The 22371-nt window shown below is 33.1% G+C and overlaps 1 protein-coding gene across 41 annotated transcripts in view; it reads right to left on the minus strand.

Annotated features, from left to right (window-relative positions):
- Window positions 1-22371, minus strand: part of LOC145270472 (ATP-dependent chromatin remodeler CHD4-like) — a 251553-nt gene that overhangs the window by 61845 nt on the left and 167337 nt on the right. For all 41 annotated transcript variants that reach the window (XR_013865378.1, XR_013865376.1, XR_013865377.1 and 38 more), the window contains 9 exons: window positions 21367-21521; window positions 19813-20047; window positions 17037-17069; window positions 16017-16102; window positions 14721-14812; window positions 13595-13781; window positions 6816-7367; window positions 4048-4210; window positions 734-934 (listed from right to left, as the gene is read on the minus strand). Coding sequence is in view for 37 of the 41 variants with exons in the window: in XM_080126123.1 (XP_079982249.1) it covers window positions 734-934; window positions 4048-4210; window positions 6816-7367; window positions 13595-13781; window positions 14721-14812; window positions 16017-16102; window positions 17037-17069; window positions 19813-20047; window positions 21367-21521 (1704 nt within the window). In the remaining 4 variants the exon portion in view is untranslated. The remainder of the gene's footprint in view (window positions 1-733; window positions 935-4047; window positions 4211-6815; window positions 7368-13594; window positions 13782-14720; window positions 14813-16016; window positions 16103-17036; window positions 17070-19812; window positions 20048-21366; window positions 21522-22371) is intronic.

Here is a 22371-nt window from a genome sequence, read left to right on the forward strand (position 1 = left end):
CTTGTTAATCTTTCCTAGACATGGTCCCAAATAGTAACCCCTTACATCCAAGTGGCGATATGCCTGGTCAGGGGTGAACGAGAGTATATATATATATATATATATATATATATATATATATATATATCAGTGATGGGATTCAGCCGGTTCGCGCGAACCGGTGCTTAAAATATGAGTTCGGCGAACCGGTTGTTAAAATTACATAAACCCCTATTCATAACTACATTATAGTAGAGTCTTTATTCTTATTAACATTTTCTTAGAACCTGTTCTTAAAAAATCCCACCACTGAAAGAAAAAAAAATTGCACAGGACCAAAGATAGAATAAGCCATCTCAACAATGGCAGAGACAGTGTGGTGCAAAGGGAAAACTCCTGGCTGATGAAATGTTGAAATCTTTTTGATATGTACTTTAGCCAGCATTGTCCAGGATCTATTCAAATTATTATAGTTATGATTTTTTTGTTTGTTTGCGCATTAGACAAGTATCGTAGTTTTCAATCTAAAAATACAAATTAGTCATCCACTTTGATAATTTTGATTTTTAGGTGATTATTTAACAATTTTTCTGTAACGGACCAAGTAATTTTTTTAAAGCTAAATACATAATTATATTGCAAAAAACATGGTATAACAATAACAAATGAAAATTGGCTAATTAAAATCAAAGTTTTTGCTTAAAAAAAAAAAAAAAAAAGGTGAAACGGATCAAAGATGGCTGCCTTCACTAACCTTTCTTTTTCTCATCTTTTTCCTTCTTTTCATCGGCCCCCTTGTCACCATTCTTGTCACCTTTACCATCCTCCTCTTTCACCTGCTCACTTTTGCCCTCATCCTCTTTCTTCACTTTACTTTCAGTCGTCTCCATCTTACTGTCAGACTCATCTGCCTTGGACTCCTTGCCATCACTCGACGTCTTCTCTTCTGATGTGCCTAAGAGATAAAAAAAAAAAAAAGCTTTATTTTTTCAAACAGCGTTTATAAACTTTCTGAAGTGTAGCAATTATGAATTAGAGAATGTTTTCTGTACAGGGTGGAACGATAAAATTGTCGTCCTAGAAAAAAAAAAAGAAAAAAAAAAGAAAAGAAAAAAAAGAAAAAAAAGAAAAAAAAGAAAAAAAGAAAAGAAAAAAGAAAAAAAGAAAAGAAAAAAGAAAAAAAAGAAAAGAAAAAAGAAAAAAAAGAAAAGAAACAAGAAAAAAAGAAAAAAAAGAAAAAAAGAAAGAAAAAAAGAAAGAAAAAAAGAAAGAAAGAAAAAAAGAAAAAAAGAAAAAAAAAGGAAAAAAAGAAAGAAAAAAAAGGAAAAAAAAGAAAAAAAAAGAAAAGAAAAAAAAGAAAGAAAAAAAGAAACGGGCCTTTTTATTTTTTGCAGACCATCTACTAGTTGGCCAGTTGTGTACAAATCCCAAGAGTGTAAGAGCTTTCAATCATGTGTGAAAGTGACAATATTCAACGAGCGAGATCAGAGATGTGCCGCTGTACAACTCATGCTCTCTAGCAATCCAAGCTATGACAACAGAACCATTAACAGGACGATTGCCAACATCCTCAAAATACAAATGGTTCAACGCTTTTGAAGTCGGTTTGAAAGTCAACACCAAAGTGTACCTGGATGTGGTGAAGAGTATGGTAATCTTCTGGTGCAATCAGGTGGCCACTGGCAGATCCTGGGTGTGGCAGTAGAAACCTAGGCGTGGCTTCAGAAGGAGTGCTACAACTTTGCAACCTTCTCTCACTCCGACCTGAACCCGCTAGTCTACTTTGTTTGGTCATATGTCGAGAATATCACCAACATGACCTCCCACAGCACCAAAGCCAGCCTGATCGCCACCATCCACTGAGCTCCAGATGCTTATGAAAAAGGCATGCTCCCAGTTCCGGACCCATATTGAGGGTGATTGAGGCTGAAGGCAGCTACATAGAATAGAAGTCAGCTCCACTACATAATTAAGCTAACTGAATTGATTTTTTTTTTCAATAAAAGTTAAAATAAAGCTGTAGTGTTGTTTTCTTTAGGCAACAAATTCTATCATTCTACCCTGTATAAGGGGGAGTGTTGAGCATTCACTCAGTCCTGAACGTAATGAAAGAGTAACGATCAAATAGGCAATGCCAGGTTGAATCAAATAAGAAGAGTAGAAAGTGAACCATTCGTTTACTTTTTCGACAGCCTTGTTTCTCTTTATCGTTTGCTCCTCACGTTTCATATTTCTGACAAAGAAAGAATTGACGTTTTCTAGGTCCTAATTAGCGCTATGACAACAGCATATTCTTTTCCTTGTTTTGATTCTCAGGTATATATCCATTGATATCTTATATATTATATGTTTTGATGTAGACTGATGTCGTTCGGTCAAACGAAAAATTGCAGTGACTCGTTTAAAACTTTTTCTTTTTTCTGTAACCAACAAATATAAACAAACAAAAGATTTAACAAATACAAATTTAATCACAAATATTTTCAAAATAAAATAGAGAATGGATGAAATAAAATGTTTATATAATATATAATAATACATAATGCCTGGTCTTTTGTTATTCTAAACATTAAATGCATTATTTTATTTAAATCTATAATATAAAGCTGAAGGTGTGTGTGTGACGAATAGGTTGACTATTTTAAAAAACTGATTACATATCATGATAGAAGATGTAATGAGACACAGGAATGGGTATGTTTGATCTAGCAAAACGGTGGTTCATTAAAATTGTGGGGTCTGCGCTTGCACCTGGTCCACAAAGTATGGAAATAAAAAATTTAAAAATGAAAAAAAAAAAAAAAAAAAACGTTTACAAATGTTTTTGATAAAGATGTACATAAGAATACTTTGATACGTATTTTTTAACTTCAATAGGGATGGTATAATAAAATTGTGGGGTCTGTGTTCGCGCCTGACCTCCATAGAATGGAAATATGTCACAAAGTTTAAACAGGTTTTTTAATATAGATCCACAGAATATTGTGATAAGTGTTTCAGTGTGAACAGGTATGGTATAATAAATTATGGTGTTTATCTATTTTTACTTTCATCATATTTTGCTTTGTTTTGATACCCCCAAATTCAAAGCTATCTCTTTACAACCCTTCCTTTTCATAAACTATCATACTTTCATAAATCAGAGTCCATTTTCTGTAGGCTGTTTTTGAACCCAGTCAACGACTGGTACTTTTGGTAGTTAAATATAAATCGCATTTTTGTAGAGAAAGAACTCATTAAGAATCAGTGAACAAGACAGACACTATTATTATAAGGTTTGCAAACAAAAATAGAAACGTAACCGACATTAAAAATAAACATTTAATATATTTAAATGTCTAAAAGAAAAAAAATGAATAACCATTGAGAATGAACTCATTTTAAAACGAAACATTGCTCGAGAGACAGCATGTCTGCGATTGTTTATTGAAAAGTGTTGTTTACAAAACACTAAGAAAAACACTACATAAAAAATATATTTCGCCACATTTCTGTAAATATCCAATTATATTAGAAATTAATCAGTTGAGTCTCTCGGTTTTTGGGGGTCATTATTCTATATTTTATCCAAATTTTATTATTCTGCAAAATATCGGCTTTCCATTGAAAAGCAAACCACACATATCTAACAATAATATAGTTTCTGATATGTATGCGATTCAATTACTTACGTTAAAAAGAGCCAAAAATCTTCCCAGCAATATAGTTTCCATCGACTATATGGATGCGTATGACGCACCACATGTGATTTATATATAATACAGCAAAATAACATTGATTGGGTGATTGTGTCTGTGTCAGATATATACTCGAGAACCAAAACAATGAAAAGAATATGCTGTTGTCATAGCCCTAGTCATAATACATTCATTTAAAACTTATCATTGGCTATCTTTGACTTTTCTTTTCGCTTCTTACATCAAGTGGCTTTATGCCTTGTCTGGAGCAATTTCAATAAAAAAAAAATTAAAAAAATAAGTAGGTAAATATCAGTTCTAATATCCAGTAAGATTCAATAAATCCAAGTTTGAAGAAAAAAAAAAAGTGAGAGCAAGAGAAAGTAGTTACCCGTTTTGAGGTCTTTTTCTTCATCAACTTCCATCTTTGTATCCTTTTCTTTGTCTTCGTCCTTTTCTTTCTCCTCTGCCTTCTCTTTACTTTCTTCTTTCTCTTTATTCGTGACAGGCTCATCAGTCTCCATCGGTTCTTCCTTCTCTTTTTTATCTTCGTCCTGTACAAAACCAAAAGACAAACATTAAATTTACGGACAACTTCAGCGAGATGATTGTGGAGACATCATCGTAATTAGCCTAATGCACGTAAAAAAAAATAAGACAAGGCAACACACAATATACGACACATACATGTGGACACACTGGTTCTCGCAAAATAACTGAAGTTAAGCAACGATTATCCTGGCCACTACCAGATGAGGGACCATTTGGGAAGGTTAGGTGCTGTATGTACCGCACCGAATCTAAGAAATTTCAAATTTGGTATTTGGGGCACATTAATTCACTGGGAGAGATTGGTTGTTGTTAAATTCATGAGACACCCATTTATCAAGTTTTCGTCTTTCCAATCTTTCTAAAGTGGTTGAAAATCATCTACGTTACGTCTAATTCAGAAGCAAATTCTCAAATAGTTGTGTGTGGATTGGCTTCGACTAAGTCTCGATTATCAACATCTGATGACCAATTACTACACTCATCATCTTCGATATTCTTGTCAAAATTTCTTAAACTACTATTGTGCTGTGCTGTGCATTCAGTAGTGGTTCCTGAGCCAAATACTATGTGGATATCATAAGCTGTTTCAGCAGTTTTCAGCCTAGCTTGAATTGAAATAAGAAAATTGTATGAATTTGCTTTTTTTTCTATCTTGCATTCAATGTTCTCAAAAGGATTTTAAAACGATTGTAATATAAATGATTAGATAGAACAAGAAACGCTCTTTAAAATGATATATAAATGAAATTGTATTTTAACGGAAACTTATTTAAAAATACATCATTTGAAATCAAAATTAAAAATCCCGTAAGAACTTTCTTCTCAATCTAATATATATTCAAATGTTATTTAAGGATTATATCACTATTATTGAAATTTATTTTGTTCAAAGAGGGTGGGTGGGGGGATTTAATGAATAGAGGTGTTATTAACTAAAAGTTTGTGAAATTGGGAGCAGGGTCAAGAATTTTGATTTGTAAGGTGTTTAGCAACAGCGCTGTTGTCAGAAAGGTGCATGGTTATTCTTAACAAGGTTGTGGTGGTCAAGCCGACTTGCTTTCCCCCCCCTCACTTCACTGTCAGAGTCACACTCTCCCAATAGGCATTTAAATTCATACACAAGGTTTGTTGCATCAAGGACAATAACCTGTGTGTCAATAGCACAGTTAATATACTTTCTTGAACCAACTTGCTTGTGCTCAAGTGCAGAGGGGTCAAAAAGTTAACTGGTGACAAATCAAATTTGTTAGCTCCAGGGTCAGTGAACAATTGTATTGAGAGATTGACAAGCTGTCATAAGTCAGGTCAGTGCGTTTTGAGTGTGAACCGGTAAACAGGATGTTACCACCACACAAATACACTTTAATATAAATAGAGGATGTTACCACCACACAAATACACTTTAATATAAATAGAGGATGCACATGCGGTTCTAGTTCGTCATAGAACTGAGTTGAGTTGAGTCAGTTCTGGGTTGCAAGTCAAGAATTGAGAAACAAGGAAAGGCGTAATGGTCAAGATAAAGAAACAACTGGTCACTTGCAAAGAGGTTTTTCTGGCCATTTGGAGGAAGCAGAATAAAGACTATCCGAAAAAATACACCTCATTGCATTTGTTTGTGCCTCAGTCATTTTCAGATCTAGGAGTCTGTATTTGTACAGTTTAATCAAGCCATTAAAAAAAAAAAAAAAAAAAAAAAAAAAATGAAAATTATATTGTACGTACCCGTTATGGAATGAAGTTCTCCAAAAACAGGTAGTTTTTGCTTTGTCACCCCCCCCCAACTAGCCGGGGGAGGGGGGGATAATGCCAAGCAAAAGGTAGCTTTGTTTGAATTTTTAGACCATGAAGAAAGAAAAACTATCATTTAACATGGGGAGTGTAGTTAGTTGGTTAGTTGTTTTTGTTTTACGGCATATCAACCCTTTTCAGGTTATTTAATGCCGAATACAGTTATTTTGCAGAGAAATGTTTTAATAGAATATATTTGGTTTTTTTTCAAGTTCGTTTCTTTTTAACCCATAGTTGGGACCCTAACAGTTACTACCAGTCCGGGTCAGAGTGGACCTGGGAGCAATGGTGATTAAAGGGTGGCTCCACACTCCCCAGAGCCGGCAAGCTGGGGCCTCACCATCGGATATAGTTTAAAGTCATATCCAGGACCAATGGGGAGTGTAAGTGCTTTAGACGGAGTTATCTCCTCCGCGCCCCCCCCCACCACTTCCTCGTGGTCTTAAAATTAAAACATGGCTACCTTCAGCTCGTCATAAAAAATTGTTTTTCCATTGTATAAAAAAATTTTTTTTTAAAGTACTTGATCAAAGTAAGTGAATTTTTTTTTTTTTTTTCTAATTTAAATATTTTCAGTTTTTGAAAACTGATTGTCTTGATTGTACTTTCATGTTCAAAGAACTCTAGCATGTGACACACATGTAAAATATACACACCGTAATATACAGACCCAGAACATAACAAGTTATTAATTATTAATAATAATAACCTCTAGCAGTAACATAGCACCTATCAATATAATAACAGTTAATAACACGATTTCCTGTGGAGAGAGAAAAAAATTGTATGTACGTGTTCGGAGGGGGGTAGTCTCACCTTTTCGCCTGCTTCTTCCGTTGCAGCCTTCTCTTTGTCTTCTTTCTCTGATTTTTCCGCAGTTTTTTCGGCAGTGTCACCTTTCTTCTCGGCAGCGTCCGTTTTGTCGACATCCATTTTGTCAGAATCTTTCTCGGCACTGTTGATGGAGGAGGACTTCTCGGTTTTGTCTCCTCCATTCTCAGCAGCAGCCTTATCCTCTTTCTCGGATTGTTTCTCGTCAGTCTTTTCAGATTTGGCATCAGACGGTGATGCGGCAGAGGCAGCCGATTTATCGGCTTTCTCCGACGGTTTGTCCCCAGTTGAAGCAGCAGAAGGTGACGAGGCGGCAGCATCTTTACCATCAGACTCCTTGCCACCATTTTCGGCGGTGCTAGTGGCGTCTTTAGAGTCTTTCTTTTCATCCCCGGTCATTTCAACGTCTTCCGTCTTGGCATCTTCAGTGCCAGGCATTGCTGGTGCATCCTTCTCCTTCTTGATCCGCTCCAATGCCTCGCTCGCCTTCATGTAAGGCATGCTGTGGGTGCCGTTGATAGCTTCAAATTCTTGAACCTAGAAAATAAAAAATAAAAATTCTTTTGTCATGATAGTTTATTTTTTATTAGGGGATAATAACTAGCAAGGCTACCCAGCTTTGCCTGGATCCATGAAAAAAAAAACAATCTAAAAAAAATGTTAAGTGGTATGAAGGTATAAAGTTTATACACCTTCCCACAATTTTATTTATTTTTTTTTTTTTAAGTGAGTGAAAAAATAAAACTCAGTAGGCCTACAAAGTGTTATTGAAAATAGCAAATGAAATTAAGGATGCCTTCGGAGTACTGCATAAACTAAATTTCTCCCACCCGCAATCTCTATACAGAAATGACAATAGTTAAGAAATTATAAATTCCGAATATAGCATCTATCAATTTGAAAAAATACCAACTCATTTCCTGGAATGTATTTAATATATGTATACACTTTTACAGAAAAAGAAATAAATTTTAGTAATATAAGGGAGGCAATTCTATTCAAATAAAAATATGAGTTTTTCTCTTCGTAGATTTCGATTTTTCTGTGATCAGTTTACAAATGTTCCATATTATCAGTCTGGCAATTTTATTTAATTGTTTTGGTTGTTTTGCGACACATCAACCCTTTTCAGGTTATTTAATGCTGAATCCAGTTATTTTGGAAACCGTATTCGATGTTGCATCCAGTTATTTTTTTGAAGGTTTTTATTCTTCAAGCTTTTTTGTATCTTCAATTGCTAGTTTATAGTGTTTGGTTTGGTTGTTTTATAGTGAATTTTATCAGTTTTTTTCCCCTCACCTGCAGAACATGAATGAGTTTTGCAATGGGAGAGAGAAAAAGGGTTACAGTATTAATGTTTAGTACATTTTAACTGTCAGGAAGTGGGGGAGATAGAAAGAGAAATGGGAAGAAAGAAAAAGGGGGGGGAAGGTGGGTTTTTGTTTTTGCAGAACATAATTAAGTTTTGAAAAAGGAAAAAGAAAAACAAAAAGCATCAATGTTAGGTACATTTCATCTCAGGAAGCCAATATCTTCAGACAGCTTAATCTGGTAGCACCAGATTATTCAAATGAAGCAGCATTATGTAATTATATTGCCAATAACATGGTCCAACAATACCAAATAAAAATTTGCTTGAGCACTACCAACAATACCAAATTTTTTTTTTTTTACATAGTGGTCACCACTTATCAAGGCCCGGAAGCCACTCAGGGATAAGGGTTATTGCAAGTACATTACGTTAGTGTAGAGATTTGATGAAGTGTTTACTTAAGGGGGCGGTTCATTAGGAATTTGTTAACGTTGGACTTGAACACATCCAAGTTGTAGTCAGGTGGGAAGCAGGCAGACGGAACAGACTTCCACATGCGCGCACTTCTAAGAAAGAAGCTTTGTTCACGGAATCCACGTTTTGATTTAGGCACAGATAAAGAGTGGAGGAAATTTTTCACAGTGGATTCGGCTAGACGGGTGTTTTTCGTGAAAGATTGGCAAGGGGGGGGGGGCAGAGATTGGAGTTCAGACGAGCACCTGCCATGGAAATAACGATAAAACAAGGATAGGCTCGCAACGTCTCTTCTGTGGGAGAGAGGTTGCAAGGTAGAGAAAAGGGCATCCCCCAGTAAGCCACGAAGTCTATTTTGTACTCTGTCAAGGCAAGATAGACTGTTTTTAGCAGCTCCTGCCCAGATATGGCAGCAGTATTCCATCCTTGGACGTACTTGGCTTTTATATAGATAGAGAATTGCATCAGTAGTGAGATATCTTCTGAAGCGGTAGAAGGATCCCACCATCTTTCCAGCAACCTAGGCAACAGACTTGATGTATGTGTTCCATTTCAGATCAGGAGTAAAGGTCAAACCCAGAAGCTTGTCAAAACACTGGGCCTCTCCCAGACGAGAGCCATCCATTTCAATTGATGCCAGATGGGGATCAGAGCGTTGATGATGTAAGGATAGGAGTTTGGTTTTAGATGCATTAAAAGGTAACCAGCCACGTCTTCCACCACTGAACCACGCGCTCGAGATCAGAGGAGAGAGAATCAGAGAACTTTGTCATTTACAGCCTTTGACGTGTTGCCGTAGATGGTCGTGTCATCAGCATAAATGTCAACGAATGAAAGTTTGATTTATCAGCTAGAATGCTATTTGGGTCTGACTTTGAAAATTAGACAAAATAACCTTATGATATACATACACACACACACTTAATCCTGTTGCAACTCGTATTGAGGCAGGAATGGATGCATACACAAAGCGATCATATGAACTGCCACATCAGCTAACACGCAACACGATAAGCCGTCTACAAACTGGCAAATACGATATATTTATTTGCAGGCTATTATCCTCATCTCCTAGTTGTTGCTGATATATAATATACCTTTCAGTACGAACCCGATGGTGGAAGACCAGATAAGAATGAAAAAAACTTGGATATATATAAGACAAAAAAATCCCCCCCCCCTTGATCGCCTTTCAGGGCCTGTGGCGCAGTGGATAGAAATGTTGAGTCTCTACAGTTCCAGGTGAGCATTGTTTGAGGATAGCAGTTTCAATCTTACCCAGGGCCTTAGTTGGTTAAAACATGGTGAGACGACAACTATGGAAGGCAGTAATTACTGAGGATACAGTTAAGAGACTCAGCATCCATATCTAGTCGCAATTTACCACCTGACGACGGTCAGAGCGATAACTGGCCGAAACGTGAAACAAAGAACTACAAGATGAGGATAATCGTCCACAAATAAATAATTCCTCTCAAAATAATTCCAATAAGAAAAAAAACATGCTTTAATTCTTTTCGATTAGAAGTTATTTTTCTTCAATCATTTTTTAGTGTTAAACAAGATAACTGCTTTTCACGTACAAGATGAATGTGGGTCATGTTGATCATAGACACGAGCAAACTCGACAACCGAGCACAAAAGCCAATCACATTGGTAAGAGTGTCAACAAGTAGTGTTGAATTTTTGGATTATCACTCACCGACCGGGCAAACATCTATTTCCCTGCTGACATAGTTGGTTGTTTAATTTTATAGGACATCAGTCAATTTTGGGTCATTTAATGTTGAATTGAGTCATTTTGAAAAGTTTTTTTATATCCTCAAATATTTGGAATTTGCTTTGTTTTGTAGAAGAAAACAGTTGCTTCTGTTTAACTTTGCAGAACATGATTGAGTTTTGCAACGGGAAAGGAAATAAACATTAACAGCAATGTTTGGTGCATTATCTTCAGATAGCTCAGTAACACTAGATACCCTGTCTCTAAGCCAAAGTAAACGTGGAAGCAATGGTATCTAAGAGGCAGCTCCACATTCCCCACAACCTTCAAATGGAGCTTCATTACTGGATGCCTTAAGATCATGTTTTGGCTTATTGTTTAACTGATGTTTTTTATTCCCCATATACAATATGCCTGAAGTATGAGCAAAACAGTCCAAAAAGAAATGGTGATATTAAGAACAATAATCTAAATGAAAACAATGTTTATCCTTATTATTAATCCCATAATGGTGAAAATTAATTTCAACTTTATTAATTATTTTTAACAAAATAGTTGAAATATTATCCAAATTTTTATTTTTTAAAAGGAATTCATGTTACAAAACAAAAGATAAATACATCCAGAGAGATTCTTTTAGAAGATCTTGTTAAAAGTAGAAAAGTCGAATTCAAAAACAGTTTATGTCAGGGTTATCCACATAAATTGTTTGCAATATTAGATACCTTATAAACATTATATCTGTTTTGTAAACATGCAACAGTTTCTGACAAGCTAATGTGTTGTTAGTCCAGGAAAATACCTGGTATCAATCGTGGGTGATTGTCAGTATTTGGCTAGTAGAAATATTTCGATAACAAAAAGAAATGTTCGAATAACAAAGACTGTTATTGAAGCAAATTAGGTATTTAAAGATCAAATAAATGTTAAAATATGTTAACTTGATGAAAAGGAATGCTATTTTACATAACAAACAAAATTATGTGACAAAGATGGGGGGATTGTTCTTTTTGTGTTACGTAGAGTTTATTGGTCACGTGGTCAGAAAGAAGAAAAGATAGTTTAGAGATACCCGTAAAGAAATTAGTTCAATACCTAACACATTAATGAACAGACAGGATCTTGTGCTCCAGGGTTTGAACTTGATGTCTTTAGAAGTCAAAAGGAGCGAAATAGCAAAATGTTGGCTTGTCCAAAGTGTGCCCAATTTCAATGAAACTACCCAGCATGAAAATATCTTCCTTTCCAGAAACAAAAAAGCATTTTTAATTGCAGGAAGCACAAAAGAAACTTTGAAAAAATATGTGTTGTTTACTGGTGTCTCCAATAGCAATGTGATTTGTTGTTTTGTTTAAAATACTGCCTCTTATGTATTGTTGGTCCACCGACTTAGTCGGATTTGGACCTTAAAATTCACTCTCGCCCGTTCGTTCCCAAAATTCTCAACTACTCATTACATTTTTCTGAAATTTTGCATGAAGTTACAACTACCCAAGGGAGAAATGTAACATTCTTGAATTTTTGATAAAAAAAAAAAAAAAACTCTGGTTGGGTCAAAAGGGATCAAAATGGTCAAAAATAGCACTTTCCGGGATATAGAATCTTTTCTGACCATTAGATTTTGTTGAAAATCACCCAAAAGCAAAACCACATGGATATACATCTGGAAACATAATATTTGACCCTGGGAAAATTCTGAGGCTGGAGCCCCAGGATGTTTTAGGGGTGAAAACACCTTTTGGGGCTAATTTTTATTTTTCTCCTAAAATTCAAGGCATCAGTCGGGGGACCATATAGTTTTTGGTTTGTTCAGTTATGAAAATTTACTAAATGTATATGCAACCATTGGTACGTGTGTGTGTGTGTGTGTGTGTGTGTGTAGCAATCCCTTCCAAAGGGCGAATGAACCCTTTTTCGGGGTCAATGGCCAACTAGCACCATGTGTGTTTGTATGTGTGTGTTGGGGTGGAGAGGGCTCCTGTAAGCCGTGGTGAAGGCAACCTTTCTAGGAGAAGCAAATCTCTGATTTAAAAAACCATAAAGCGGGAGACCAGTACCCGCATTAAGCTAGTCTGCAGTTTAACTTGTTGCTGGCTATCTCGCTCTTGCTTGTTGCTGGATCTCAACATTTTGAACCGAGAGAGAGACTTAGCTGTCGTACAAAGCTAAGACTCTGTAACATCATCTATGTATAGATATTCCCTCAGGGATTTGTCTCTAAAAATGGTCCTGTGGCGATGGAAGTCATTTTTGGGCTCATGGACTTTAAGTGTCTGAGGGAGTGGCACTCGTCTGACAAGACGTTGCAATCATCATCATCATCATCATCATATATATATATAAAACTCGTTATAAACACTTATATGTCCCTCACATCCAATATAGATGTTACAAACACAATACTCGCCATTATATAGATTTCACTTTTATATCCACTTCCGATTATATCATTTTTGCAGGTTTTTTACTTCCCAGAAATTAGATAAAAAATAAATAAATTAAAAAAAAAAATAAATTAAAAAAAAATAAATAAATAAAAAAAAAATTAAAAAATAAAAAAAATAAAAATAAATAAAATAAATAAAAAAAAATAAATAAAAAAAATAAAAAATAAATAAAAAAATAAATTTAAAAAAATAAAAAAAATAAAAAAATAAATAAAAAAAATAATTAAAAAAAATAAATTAAAAAAAATAAATTAAAAAAAATAAATTAAAAAAAATAAATTAAAAAAAAATTTTTTAAAAATTTAAAAAAATAAATAAAAATAAATAAATAAAAAAAATAAAAAAAAATAAATTTAAAAAAATAAATAAAAAAAAATAAATAAAAATAAATAAATAAAAAAAAATAAATAAAAAAAAATAAATAAAAAAAAATAAATAAAAATAAATAAATAAAAATAAATAAATAAAAAAAAATAAATAAAAAAAAATAAATAAAAAAAAATAAATAAAAAAAAATAAATAAAAAAAATAAATAAAAAAAATAAATAAAAAAAATAAATAAAAAAAATAAATAAAAAAAAATAAATAAAAAAAAATAAATAAAAAAAAATAAATTAAAAAAAATAAATAAAAAAAAATAAATAAAAAAAAATAAATAAATAAATAAATAAAAAAATAAATAAAAAAAATAAATAAAAAAAAATAAATAAAAAAAAATAAATAAAAAAAAATAAATAAAAAAAAATAAATAAATAAAATACACTCCAATGTTAAATCTTTTTTTTATATAGATATGCATGGCGTGCCTTACCTTTTTTCTGACAAGGGACATGATGCCGATTCTAGTCAAGACATGCTGCCTAGATAGGCCTTCGCGAGGGACGCCATCAGCAAATGTTTCCGCATTATCAGCGCCGGGTTCACAAAGATGCCTCATAAACAGGGACACGTAGGCTCGAAATACTTTCTCTGATTTACCTCTCAGATCTCTTACAAGCCTAAGACGGAGGAAAAAGAAATAAAAATAAAGTCACTTAATAAACAACACAATTTTTTTTTTTTTTTTAAATTAAAAAAGTAGAAATGATTTTATAGTTTTTATTATTTAAAAACTTACTTGAAAAGGCCGAAAGAAATTTCTCTAAAGCAAAATATCAATCCTTCTAAGTCATATATGAGGAAGCAAGAATGCTGTGTTTCGCTTCGCTATCTGTTCCAATATTTGTGTGCAACTACAATTTATCAATTCTTTGTCTATTAAAACTGTAGCGGTGATCGTTCTTCATAAAACTAGTCACATGTTAGTAAAAAAAATGTGATAAATTGTTACGATGTTGCATTGATTGCTTTGTTTCTTTATAATAATGGTTTGATTGCTTTGTTTCTTTATAATAATGGTTTGATTGCTTTGTTTCTTTATAATAATGGTTTGATTGCTTTGTTTCTTTATAATAATGGTTTGATTGCTTTGTTTCTTTATAATAATAGTCAGAGTAAAATAATGTGCTCTGACACTTTAATGTAAATTTATTTTCTATTGAAAAATATAATGAAAAAATTTTCATGTTGTGAAGCAATTTCCTGAACATTCTTAACTTGAGGCTTGTCTAGAATTCAACCTAATAAAAAAGAAAACTTTTATGATGTACGTAACCCAATACAGAACAAAAAATATTGTTTTACAAAAATCACATAAATTGGTCAACTAAAATCAATAGATCATCCCCTGCAAGTGTATTTTTACGTTTAGGAAAATATATGCACATTTAACATGTGCTTTATGGTAATCAAGGGAAAACAAAAAATTAACTTTATAGTTAAATATTTATAAAGAATCGGAATTGGGAATTTAGTACAGAATCGGTAATTGTATCGAAATCATCTCATCCCTCACATAAAGTAAAGAATTTGCGTCCTAATAAGTTGAAATAACTTACCACTGAGAGTTAAATGCATCCTGCGGCGGCATTCCATATCGCATCACGGCATTCAAAAACGCTTTTCTTTGACGGGCATTGAAACCAAGCACCTAAAACACAAACAAAAAAAAATCTTAACGATTGGAGTTTAATAGACGAAAATAATCTTACGCCAAGCAAATTCACTTCTTGAGAGAAAAAAAACAAATGTGATTCATTAAGCTTTAGCTAAATTATTTGAATAAGAAAAATGTGAATAAGCAAATGCAATATCAGAAAATTAAAGCATCAAAAATTAACCTTTTTTTTGCTTTCCAACTATGAGTTAAAAAAAATAAAAATAAATAAATTAGTATTACTATCTAGTCAGAATTATGTTTTCCGTGATAAAAATATAACGGAAAACATAATTCTGATTTTCATATCACATCAAGCGTATTCTACCGGCATTTCAAAATAACACCACAAGTGAACACGCGGATTCTTTACTGTTTTTTCTTCAATTTAAAATCATGGCAAAAAAATATAAAATTCTGAGGATGGAGTTTATCTCTGAAATATTAATTTTAAACAAATATTTGTTTACTTACATAATATTGCATTGTAATTTGCTTATAAACGTATTTTATACATATTTTATTTCAACATTACTGTCTGTCATATCTTCATTTATAAATTACTAAACTCTCCATCTTTTTATGTTATCACACTCAACCGTTACTCAACACAGAAAAAGTAACAAAAGCAGAGTTAGACAGCTGCTACAACAGTTAGTTTAAACAAAACAAAAAAATATGTAAAAATTAGTTTAAACGGAAGAATTTCCTAAATTTTTTATCCATTTGTACAATGCAATATTTTTCTTAAAATGCATGTTGAGCGTTTTACTCATGCGATAATTGAAAACCTACTTTATTTATGTCCTTATCAGTTTAAGAATGTCAAATGCAAATTACACCAATGACCAGAAGTGATGTTATTCTTAAACATGAAATAATAAACTTTTATTTACATCAATTTTAAAATATGTCTAATAGTTTGCAATGGAATGAAAAACTTATTTCAAAATACGTCCAAAAATATGCGATGGAAAGATAATGCAAATAATATCATATTAAAGAAAAGTGTCTTTTCAGTAATACAGTTATCAAGTTTCAAAGCAATCTATTCAAAAGTGAAGACAAATATTTAAAGAAAGAAAAAAACATTTCTAGTTATTTGATTGAAGAAGAGGGAGGAGAGGTTTTACAGAACCAAGACTTGAAACGTTTTATGAGATTTATATTTTTTTCCGCAAATATTCACAGTACTCACCTCGATTTGACCGTTTACTCGGGCTAACAAAGGCGGCAATGGTTTGTCTCTGTCCGATGCTGCACTTCTCTTCCTATTACTACGAGCTGGAAGAAAAAAGCAAAACGAACATGAAAACAATCATTGCAAAATTGGTTTTTATTTTCAAAATTATTGGTCCAACTATTCCTATCTTGGTTGGTATTTTTACATTGCAGCTGATATAAGCTCCAACCTTCTTTTTATGTAATTTACAAGGGTACATTGTTCTTATTCCATTAACCAGGAATTGGCTTTTGGCTTAAGTTTAATTATGTTATGTTAAGTACTTGAATTTTAATTTACTTGTCCGTATGTCCAGTATCACAAAAAAAACAAAAAAAAAGACACAAACATTAATTAATGAAAAATTAATTACCTCCCTTTATAGTTGCTCACTATCAGTTAAAAATCATTAAAACCATTTCCTGTCCAAAAACTAAACATGGCTGTTTGTTTACAGTTTCAAATTGGCTACTTTATTTTATAATTAAAAAAAGTCATGTCTAAGATTCTTTTATTATAGTTTTTTTTGTTTAATTTAAAATAAATAAATAAAAATAGTTAGAACTAAGTACTTTCAGATAATGTACATTAGCCATGGCTATTAGTGGTTGAGAAGGTTTCTTGCAATTAAAAGAAAGAAGCTTAGTCTTGGCAGCATTGAATGTTACCATCCATTTTTGTCCCCATTCATCTACAAACTGTTGGTAAAACTTGGGAAAAAAATTATGGTGTGACCAGCTTTTGAAAAATCATTTTTTCAATCTTTTTTTTTTTTATAATTTTTGGATATTTTCATTACTGTGACATGACGATTAAGTAGATACCATTGATATTATTTATAATTCAATATTTTAATTTTAAAATTTCACTATTATAATGAACAACCACAAAATATATCCGTAGCGAAATAGTGAAATGATTAAAAAAGTTTTTGTAATCGGCTAGTCTGAATCAAGCATCGCTATGTCAGGCAGTAAAAAAAAAAAAAAAACTTACATTCTTGTTTGTCTTCAAAGTCATCATCATCTTCTTCATAATCTGTTAAAAACGCAAAGAAAAAAATGAATTAAATAAAAAATGGCATCATAAAAACTTTTTTTTTTTAAATAATTGATAAATTTTCTTTTATGGTTCCATTTACAACGTTACATAACATGCTCTCGTAAGAAAGCAAGTAGATTGAGACCGTAATCTGACAAGTCCAAACACAGAACGTGGATTGCGATTGTTGGATTGAAACAGAATTTAACGGGTCACTTATCTAAACAAGTATGATGTCATCACTGACAATGAAACGTTTGGACGTACCAGAAAGAATATTATATATTTATTCGCAGATTTAAGCCATGAGTTTTGAATATCCACATAAAGTCGAGAGAATAGGAGCAAAATAGAAAACAAAAATATGCATCATTTTTAGAACTAGCTGTACATATCTAGTATTGGTCAGGATGAAATCATTTTAGTTTGTCATGCTCATTTGTCAGCATCAAAGGTAGACAACTTATATTCAATGTAAAATAGGAGCTATTCCTCTTAGGTGATTATTTAAAAATGTTTCATATTACCAGCTGTTTGGGGCTGGATTAATTTATTTAAATTTTAATGTAGTACATTATTTTATGGTCAATAACACTGTACAACAATACTAAATAAAAATTGGCTAATCCGAACATATGCTTAATTTTTTATCTTTGCCCATTTGGGCCGGTCTATTAAAATTAGATAAGATAGCTTTATATGTTATGCTAGAGATAAATAAAGATGAAATCCAGAGTACTAGATATGCAGGTTTTAGAAATGGTAAAACAAACCAGCTGAACATTTTTTATGAATTTTTAACACAAGTAAATGAGTTTTTGGAGAGTGGGCAAAGCATTTGAGGTTTGATATTTTTTTTTGAGGAGGACAAGGAGGAGGAGAGTGGGTTAAAATAGAATTAAAATAAAAAAAATTTCTTACCGTAAAATGTTAATGTAGACAGCGATGACATTAACGGATGAAAAAGAGAAAAGAAAAAGTATTAAAACAAATGAACAAAATTTTAATAGCAACAAAGACGTAAATCTCTGGCGTATTCAACAGAAGTACAGTTCCACGAAAAACAAAAAAAAAAAAACAAGAAGAGATGTGAGGTGAAAGAGGAAGACAAAAATCTCAGTCAGCATGACACATGATTGAACGATAAAGAGAGGTTTGAGAAAAGTCTATGAAAGTGGGGTAAGACAGATTACCAATCATGCTGTAATCACTGATAGGAAAAGTTTGATAATCAACACGAGTGAAATGTCCCACCTCGATCTGTTCAGTGTCCACTTATTTATCCTTAAAAGTTAAACGGAATACTAATTCTTCTCATGTTAAACATTTCTCTTGAAAAATGAAAATTAAAAACTCGTCCATCTGTCGTCTTCTCCTTTTCTATCCACGTATAAAGAATTAAATAAACCATTCATTGCAAAACCCTTTCACATCACATTCTAGAAATTAAGTCTCGTTTAAACTTCATAATTCCTGATCACCATAATAAAGCAATGTTCAGCCCGTGTCGTGTTGCAGTTACAAAGTGAAGAAATAAATAAAAATCCGAGTCAGCATTTTTTTTTGTGACCATTACCCTCCTCCCGTCTCAACACCACTTAAAAGTCTCGTCATCGTCCATCTCGGCCGGTGTACACTTTTCTTCTCCGACCTCACGCCGGCCATTTCTCACCTTCGACTTTACACATTCATTTTCTCCAACAGCAACTGTTTCTCCGACCACATAGTTCACTTTTTCTCTTTTCTCGCCAGCTCTCACACACTTTCTAATTTGCATATGTTCTCTTTTTTGGCTACTGCTGCTAATATTTTCGCAAGTAAAAAAAAAAAAAAAATCTCACAGTTGCTATTGACATTTTCGCACGCACTCAACTACACCTGGTCAGTACTAAAATGAGGAGCCATTTGGTTATAACATGCACTGTAACGAGCTCTGAAGACCGAAGAGAGATGGACGCCACCAAGCTATTCTTTCCAGAGACGTTGCATGAAATAATGCAGCACCCCTACAACCCCAACGGACTCATCTATCATGATCCAACCAGCATAGCACATTAGTTTTACATTTTCACCACCCCTGGGGCCCTTTTGTTCTCTTCTAATTTCTTGTGGGGAAAAAAAAAAAAAAAAAAAAAAAAAAAAAAAAAAAAAAAAAAAAGAAATTCAATGTAATCAGTTTTTCAAAAACCTCAACTGAATATCTTAGAAAGTGTTGATATTTAATGGATGCGCTTTTTAGTGGTTTCCGTAAATTCTCTCTTAGCTGTCGCTATTTCTTTCTTAACGTTATTTCTAGCTTCTATATACTTCAGTCTGTTTGAACTGGACTTATGTCGGTTAAACCTACGGTATGCATGCTGCTTTTGAGTAATGGCAGTTGCACAAGTCGACGTAAACCATTGGGGAGAGTGGGGCTTACTATAAAATTTCCGCATGGGAACATGCGCTTCGATTGCAGTTTTGAACCAGTCAGTGGTCTCGTTTGCACACTGTTCAGCAGGGAGAGAGAAAATATTTTTCCATGGAGCATCTCTAATTAGTTCCCTGATGGCTTCCCAGTCAGCCTTATTATAATATCTCGTTGTTTTGAGCACTGGCTCTTCAGTTTTGGGTCTAGAGTTTAGGGCGATTTCAACCTGTTGTTAGTGTTACTGGGTTAGTTTGTTGGGGATGTTTAATTTAAAACCGCATGAATCAAGACAGGGAGAATGAGAAGTAGTGTCCATCGTACCTGTTGGTCCACTGAAGTCTGAATCAAAGTCTGACATGCTGTCTTTCCAAGCATCGTCATCTTGTCCATTCATGGCATCATTATAGTTGACTTGCTTACGGACACGTTTGCCCTTGCCCAAAGTTCTGGCCAAATCTTCTTGCTGTTGTTCGTAATGGTGTCTGAGAAGCTTCTCCCAATAAGCAGGGTCAGCATGTTCAGCCTCTTGCTTTAGGATCTCTGTCTCTGGCTCTTCCTGCAACAGAAACAAAACGTATTTAACTTAACCAAAAAACTTGTGCAGAAAACTTTACATTCAGAATTTGATGGGAAAAAAAAAAAATGACATAAAAAATCTTTATGGCATATTTACTAGTCATGGAATCAAGATATATTTCAAAAAATTATGTAAATTCGTCAAGTAGTTTTTTTTGTTAAGAAAATCAAAATTTGATTGTTAGCGAATTAAAGTTTCAGTTATTTGGAATACAAAAAAGTTGAGTTGTTGCCCTTAAATTTTAACACATTCTACAATATGGCAGCTTCCAACTCCCTTATTAAAAAAAAAAAAAAAAAAAAAACATGCTCATCATCACGCAGTCCTTCACAGCTGAAGATGACTAGTCAGAGTCTCGGTGCTTTATCCTATGCTGCTGTAGTAGTGCACAGATAGTTACCAGGGTTGTGCCTTTACTGGGGCAGGTTATCTCAATATTCCATAAGAATCTTTCACTTAGTACCAAAATCGGCACAAATGACATTCAGAACATACATTTTAAGAAAAAAACGTTAGTCATCAGAAAATTCCAGACAGCTGCCAGTTTTCAAGATGGCTGCAGAAGCAAACCTGACAAATTTCAATTTTGGTGCTTGTATCACCAAGTGAGAAATTGTTTCAGCAATCTGGCCCACCACTTTGGTAATGTTTTCGTTCAGACCTGGTTTTTATTTTTGCTTCTCTTTCTGCCTTTCCTTTGTGAATCTGCATAGCTTATTCCACCATTAAATCTAAATTTAGTTTGTGTTTATCTGTTACACCTCTGCACTAGCATGGTAACATAAATGCATAAGTACCATTTTTATTTTTCCTCTCCAATGAGTATTTCTTAAAAAATAAATAAATATGAAAAAAATAAATAAAATAAACAAGCCAAGCATGCAGAGTCCTCTTGACCAAGTGAAAAATTTACTTTCATCATGACTAATGTTCACGCAAAATTTTTGAAAATTCAATTTTACACCCACAATGCCCCCCCCCCCCACCCACTTCATAGGAAAGGGGGCAACCAGAGTTATCCCAGAAAATTCATTCTGGCAAAAAATTACTTTTACCATGACTAATGTTTGTGCAAAAATTTTTGAAAATCCACAGCGTGGTTATTGACAAAAGTGTGAACAACCGAACAAGAGAGAATTATGAGGCCCAAACCCTCTTTATCTTGGGACCAAAAAAAGAAATGTTTTTTAAAAAATTAAAAGACAAAATAAATAAAAGGGGCAGCATTAGCGTGAACATTTTTACAAAATTTTACTTTTACTATGACTAATGTTTGTGCAAAAATTTTTACACCATACCTCAACTTCGCCCTCTTTCACTTGATAACTCGCAACCTTGAAGGAGCTAAGATATTCATTCATGGCAATTTCTTTCTCTTCTTGACCCTCCTGGGTACGATCCAGTAGCTTAGAAATAGCTTCAATGTCATAGACGATCTTTTTCTCGTCGTCATCTGCATGGTGAAGATGGAGAAAAAAAAAAAAAAAAAAAAAGGAAATAAAGAATTAGGGTAGAGTTTCTTTTTGATAAAGTAATAAAAAATAAATTTGCATGGATATATATATATATATATATATATATATATATACGAGAGAGAGAAAAAAGAAAAAAACGAACAACATTGACAGAAAGGAAAAGTTATTGCACGCTACATATATGGGCAGCCAAGTTTAGTAAAGTGAACACAAAATGGTATTTTTGTTTTATCATCTACTAGCAAGTTGCCTGGCGTTGCCCGGTCATAAAATACACATTTAAATTAACACAGAAACTGAGGCATGTGCATGCGACTATTTTTTTTTTTTTTTTTTTTCTAAACAGTTCATTTCTTGTAAATGTTCTCACATACACATTCTCACTTTTACGCATACATAAAAACGGCAGCCGTTTGTATGTAGAGCTCAAACTTAAAAAATACACAAGCCCCCCCCCCTCCAATTTTTTTTTTTTTTTTCCTTACATCAGCATAATTAAAATCCAAGGCTTAACCCTTTATTTTATTCATTGTTACGATTTCAATTATTTTGAAATAGTCTCTTTTAACCTTTGAAGAGATAACCCCTTAAACGGGCTACAAACTGCTAACGTTAAATCGAAAATGCATAAAACAATAAAAGTGATTCTCAGCCAGAATTTCCATAATATTAAAAAAAAAAAAAAAAAAAATCTGTATAATGTATTGTGACAAAAAGATTCAATTGATCAAAAATTATTTTAATTTCTCTTCACGCACAATCAATAAAGTCTCCTTCAATACCCGTTTGGTCATTTTAAAGCCAGGAAAGTTCCCTGCGAAGTAAAAG

The sequence above is a fragment of the Euprymna scolopes genome, chromosome 46 (genome assembly GCF_053919585.1).
Source record: "Euprymna scolopes isolate OS-2025 chromosome 46, ASM5391958v1, whole genome shotgun sequence".
In the NCBI taxonomy this organism is placed as follows: domain Eukaryota; kingdom Metazoa; phylum Mollusca; class Cephalopoda; order Sepiida; family Sepiolidae; genus Euprymna; species Euprymna scolopes.